Source organism: Neltuma alba, unplaced genomic scaffold, assembly GCF_004799145.2.
Source record: "Neltuma alba isolate B1F8T4 unplaced genomic scaffold, ASM479914v2 tig00012650_pilon, whole genome shotgun sequence".
Taxonomy (NCBI): domain Eukaryota; kingdom Viridiplantae; phylum Streptophyta; class Magnoliopsida; order Fabales; family Fabaceae; genus Neltuma; species Neltuma alba.
Window position 1 is genome coordinate 120,307 of NW_021637085.1, and position 6,198 is coordinate 126,504.

General features: G+C 33.4%; 1 protein-coding gene across 2 annotated transcripts; it reads left to right on the plus strand.

Annotated features, from left to right (window-relative positions):
• Positions 1–975: 975 nt before the first annotated feature.
• Positions 976–4,259, plus strand: LOC114729634 (ABC transporter I family member 11, chloroplastic). Of its 2 annotated transcripts, none has more exons than XM_028916671.1 (10): positions 976–1,207; positions 1,307–1,364; positions 1,587–1,666; positions 2,087–2,138; positions 2,250–2,383; positions 2,717–2,831; positions 2,999–3,085; positions 3,208–3,230; positions 3,536–3,620; positions 3,926–4,259. In XM_028916671.1, exons 1-9 carry the CDS (start codon positions 1,131–1,133, stop codon positions 3,579–3,581), a joined length of 672 nt encoding a protein of 223 aa, XP_028772504.1. In that variant the 5' UTR covers positions 976–1,130; the 3' UTR covers positions 3,582–3,620; positions 3,926–4,259. The 2 variants fall into 2 exon arrangements, with proteins under 2 accessions (XP_028772504.1, XP_028772503.1); XM_028916670.1 differs by lacking the exon at positions 3,208–3,230 and adding an exon at positions 3,289–3,337.
• The last annotated feature ends 1,939 nt before the right edge of the window (positions 4,260–6,198 follow it).

Below are 6,198 nucleotides of genomic sequence, written 5' to 3' on the forward strand. Positions count from 1 at the left end.
ATCTGGAGGAAGTACGTGATATAAAAAATAAAAAAATGCAGTTACTAACTTGTGACTTCAAACAACTGACAATGTTCATTACTTTTTCAACTGTATTTATGAGTCATTTTTAATATGTTTTATTAAAGTTAAAAAAACATTCAACTTCATTTACTTTACATTAAAATCTAATAACTTTTTAATTTTATTCTTGTTATCATATATATACGATATGATTTTGATTTTTCCTTTCATCCCACTACGATTTATGAGTGATTAGGCTTAACGAGTAGCATTTTATCCGTTTTTTCAAGTTCAACTTGCAGTTCTCGCTCTCTAGCATTTGAATTTTGAACTATTGAGACATCAAACTAAATTAATTTGACTCGTCCAAATTGTTTCATAGCCGTATCAATTAGATCAAATATAATACTCATCCAATCCTTAATATAGAACATAATTATTAAGTTAATTCTGATTCTAAATATAAGACATATTTTTTATATTTATTTATTTTTTCTAAATTATCCCTATAGATACTCTCTCAATCATAATTATATAAGTGAGGGAGGGAGGATATTAAGAAAGATGATTATGACGTTTTAGAAAAAACATGTCATGTTTTTTTTATAATTAACTAATTTATCTAATTTTTTAATCTAATTAAATTAGTTAAATAAGTTTTATATTAAAAATTAGAAGAGTATTTCGGTTTACTTGTTTATGTTTATTTTTAATTTAACATAACTATCAAGCCATTATACCAAAACACTCGCCGATGTTGAGAGGAAATAAGGGAGGATCGGCAGAAAAACAGAGGAGAAAAAGGTTTTTGCCCCCGCCCTCTGGTCTCTGGATAGGAGTAAAAATATGAAAGGGTGGGCCGGGGGCCGGTGGGGATCCCAAATTTCTTCCGCGGGCGCCCCTCTCGCGCGCAGCCGCGCGTCTTCAGCTTAGTGCAGTGTTCGCGCGCTAAGTCCTCTCGCCGTCGCCGTCGGTCCACCTCAGAATCGTGCTTCCAGTCCATCTTCACTCCACCTCAGAATCACGCTTCCAGTCCACCTTCACTCCACCTCAGAATCGCGCTTCCAGTCCCACCGGACCTGACAGTCGTCTCGCCGTCCCGCCGTCTGCAGGGAGAAGTGCCGGATATGGAGAGCTCACCCACAGGACTGCGGATGCTGAAACCACCACTTCCAGCTGCTCCAGTATCGCGCTTCAATTCCAGGCAAGTATTGTTACTCGACCTCTTGACCTACCGGCAGCAATTCTGTCTGTTCTGGTTTATCGAATTATTATTGTTAATGTGAAACTCGATTTCTTACAGGTTAAACCTTCCAAAAACTAGATTTCTCAGAGTCACATGTGATTACTCGTGCTTAGAAGTATGCTCCATTTTCAGTCTCTATATTCGCACATTTTGTTAATGTTGAATTTGTTCTTAGTAATGATTATTCTTTGATTATAAAGTAAAACCAAACTTCCTGTTTTCAAGCAATAGTCTCTGGTGATGATATTTCCTGTCTGGACTACGTGTCTGGCGCTAAATTTACTAAAGAATGTTTTGGTTTAGTTCATGCTTATAACAATGTGATATTTTGCTCAAGGTTAGAGACGTCAGCTATCAGCCCCCGGGGACTCAGCTGAGCCTTTTGAAGTCAATTAATTTTTCACTTCGTGAGAAAAGGTATTTATTTGTTGCCTTGTGATTTCGCTGCAAAACATTCAGTATGAGTTTTGGAATGTTTAGGTGTTCTATTTATTGACCTGAACTGGATTCCCCAATAATATAAGATTCCTCAGGCATTTTCCTCTTTTAACACAGACAAATTGGTGATTTCCCCAAAAACAGTTTTATGGATTTTAAATGAGGCTGATATTCATGATAGGGAAGGTTGGGTGAGTTTTAGATGACCAATTGGAGCTAACATAGTATGAACTACTAGCTGCTACATCTCCTCTAAAAATAACTTCCCGGGGAACTATTCTTACTATAGAATCTGACAGCTGGCATCTACATGCTGAACATATTACATCTTCTGGAATTGGAATAAAGATTTTGTATATTGGCTTAAGAGGTTCTAACTGTTTCTGTCAATTGCCACAGTTTTGGCCTAATTTTTGGACAGAGTGGAAGTGGTAAAACAACTCTCCTGCAGGTTGGACTGTCCCTTGGTTTTAATGCATCTGGTTTCTCAGCTGTTCACATCAATTACCTTTTTGTTTATCTGTTAACACTCCTGCAATGCCCCCTTTTTTCTTCCATTTAGCTTCTGGCAGGAATAACCAAACCAACCTCTGGTTCCATTTACATCCAAAAATATGATATTGACGGCAAGCCAAGCCAATCTCCCCAGCCATTGGTACCGGAAAGGGTTGGTATGGTCTTCCAGTTTCCTGAGAGGTATAAATATAAACTAGTTGAATATGGCATAAGATTTTGTTACTCTGTACTTTATAATGTGTTTATTCTTGAGTTGTGAATCTTGAACAGAATCATTTGACTTTACAAGCATGACATACATGTAGTTGTTCTTCTTTCTGTCTCCAGCGTATTGGAGGATTTCATATTCTCTATATTTATTCTCTTCCTTTATGTTTGTTAGAGACTATTTTAAAAGCTGTTGATGGACCTTTGTTTATCAGCTTAAGCTTTTGATAATGTGCTTGATGAAGTCACTGTTGCCTGATAATGTTCTTAAGTTTAACCTTCGCTTACACTTGAGTTCCATCCTAGGTACTTTGTGGCTGAGAACGTGCTTGACGAAGTCACTTTTGGGTGGCCAAGACAAAAAGGTGACTATCAGTTAAAGGAGCATCTTGCTTTAAGACTTCAGAGGGCAATTAACTGGGTATTCATGCCTCTGTAATCTAGTGTCTTCTATATTCAATACAATTTTGTTTCATTTTCACAAGCATTTATGTCATTATTTAGGCCCATTGTTTACCTATGACTTTATATTGCTTTTTAATGCATTTGCACTTTTCATAAATTAGGATATTGTATTCATAACTGTAGGTTGGATTAAGTGGGATTTCCTTGGATAAAGATCCTCACTCCCTTAGTGGTGGTTACAAACGTCGCCTAGCCTTGGCAATACAATTGGTAAGATTCTACTTTTAATTTTAGAAGTCCAGACAAAGAAATGGAACTAGTAAATTCAGCTCAAAAAAAGAAACGGAACTAGTAAAGAAATAATTCACATTGATGGCATCTACATTATGCAGCCACATTCAGGGAGTTGTTACAGGTAAGGTCTGCCAAGTGCTTATTGATCTTGTATTTTATTTCCCTCATGTAATTTTCAGGTTCATATCCCTGACCTGTTGATATTAGATGAGCCTCTTGCTGGTCTTGGTATGAAAATTAATTTGCGCCTTCTTGTTTATACTTTGTTGTTGGTTGTCTTTGAATTTGCATGGATTTTCTAATATTTTCTATTAGTTACCCAATAAAAGTCCATGCATATCTTATATTTTATGAATACACATTTCAGCTCTTTAATCACTCTTATCCTTTCTTTTAAGCTCTGTCTAATATTGCTTTACTGGTCAGATTGGAAAGCACGTGCAGATGTTGTGAAGCTTCTGAAGCATCTTAAAAAGGAATTGACTGTGCTAGTCGTGAGCCACGATTTAAGGTTTCTTTTGAGATATTATCTATTTATTTTCTTATTATGTATTTTGTTTATCTATAGTTGTTGTTCTGTGTCACTTTAACATCTAGAAATTCAAACTTAGTTGCACTCTTCACTATTACTCAAAGGAATCAATTACTCCTGATGTTTCCACCTCTTGATGACCGCAACATTGGGAAGATTTTATTTGAATTTGCTTAAAGTGAGACGGGTTGTAACTCATTTTTAACAGAAGCATTCTCTCTTTAATCTCTTGATATGTTATGTAGAGCTAATTTTTCTCATGTGGCTTCTTGTGCGCATTTCAGAGAGTTAGCAAGTCTTGTTGATCGTTCATGGAGGATGGAAATAGGCGGCAGTCTTAGGGAGGAGTCACCACCATTATGAAAACGGGAACATTCACTGCCTTTCTGATTAGCGATGGCCGAGGATGCTACAATCCCTCATTAGTTGCCATTTTTTTCCCATTTTTTGCGGCAACTTGAATAAGGAGGTTTCGTTAAACTTTCGAAGACGAAATTCAAGTATAGAAGGATCGTTATCTTAATAGAATATGAAGCTATCTAGTTTTCTTATTATAAACGTAATTCAATTTTTTCATTTATTTTTGTTGAAAATAAAAATGTATCCTTTAAAATTTCATTTAATATGCCTTTATTGAAAACTATAAATTTGATTTGTTGAGAAGAACCTACGAAAATTGGAGAATTAGTAGTAGTATATTGGTCGAATATTTAGTACTTGTTTTATAAATTATGGAGATTAGGGAAGTTTAGTTGTGACATCATTTTTCTGTTATTTTTAAAATTTTAAAAAATTGGTGTCCTTTAAATGTTACCAAGATTGAAGGAATATTTAACCACCACAACCGGCCCCCAAAGCTCCCCATAGCCACCGCCAGTGGCCCATTAAATCCTCCGAGAAGGATTTGAATTTATGATTCGTTCACTCATCGAAACAAAATTAATCATCAGGTTATCAATGTCTATTAGCTATATTGTGCCAAAAAAAAAAACAATAAATTTAATAAAATGAAGTGAAAATTAACTCATCATTTTATCAAATTTCTTCTTGTTCACCTATCGGATTAGTAGTGAATTGATAGCTTGGAAATCCATAAATTTGTTTTTTTTTTGGTAAATTGATAAATGAATGCTATTAAAAATGAGAAATTCACTTGAGTTCTTATAAATGTTCAAATCTCTCGATTTGCAACTGCTATATGTCCCACACAAATATATCATTTGTGCGATATTAATCATATGACATGATAGAATAAGAAACTTATTATACTATTTCACATTATTTTATGAAAATTAATTTCTAAGAAATTTTTCATTAATACGCTTATTTTTATTGAAGTATTAATTATATAAAGAAACAGATTGAGGATGATTAGTATGTGGTTTGATTTAATTGATTAAAAATAATTTGCAGTCCCAAAATCTTTAGCAAATCCCATGTGGGCCGGGGCCAGCAGAACACTCCTGGGCCACTTATATTGCAAGTTATTAACATAAATGTGAAAAATTTTAAAAATTAAGAAAATAATTTATGAATGATATAAATCTTAGGGATTTTATATAATTTAATATTGTTATCATTATATCGGCTGGGATCTGCGTGGACGAATCTGAAGCCTGAAGTCCGAACGGCTCCTTGATCCGTAATTTGATAAGATTCCAAGTTGGTATCTGAGGGCGAGGCCCACAAAATATGCACATCTACTTTTCGGCTCTTGGTTACTTCCGCACTCCATAGGTTCACGAATCTTAACCAATAATCATATTTTATCATCACCCAAGCGTGCATTAATGCTTCAAAACTTTTAAACAATAATCATTGTCATTCATTTTTTTTAATTTAAAAATGGAAAACTTTAAAGAAGCAAATACTAGTAGTTATTCCTGGCATGAAATTGTTAAATTATCATTACCTATGCATTTATCTACGACCAATAGCTTTTAGTTTCTTTCTTTCTTTCCTTTTTGTTTAATAAAGGAAGCTTTACTTTATTATACGGACAAAAAATACATTATGTCTACTATGTACTCCTTCCGTCTTTTATTATAATATTTATTTTTTTTTGAATAAATTTGTTTCTTTTTAATTTCTATAAGATTTTTTTTGAGTTTGTCTAAACATTTAATATATTATTACTTATTTTATTCCTAATTAAATATATTAAATATATTTTTTATTTATCTCACTATTACTCTCTCACATTCACTCATTTATATATAGAGATATGTTTAAAAAAATTATATTTATTACATATTAATTATTTTTAACTAATTTTAACTGCTTTCTCAAATCGTGTAATTTAGTTAAAATTTTTCATAATAACAGACAGAGGGATATCATCTAATAAAGACATGTCATGTGTAGTTTTTTGGTACCCATCTTTTTTAGCTTTTTTTATTTAATGATGTTTGGATAAATTTTTAAAAATATAATAGTTTTGGCCTTTAAATATCCAAACAGGCTTCCTATGATTCATATACTACTAAGAATTTTGATTACGAAGGCTAATTTTTCGCAAAACAAAAATCAATCCCATGGCCACTTGAAGAAGCTACCG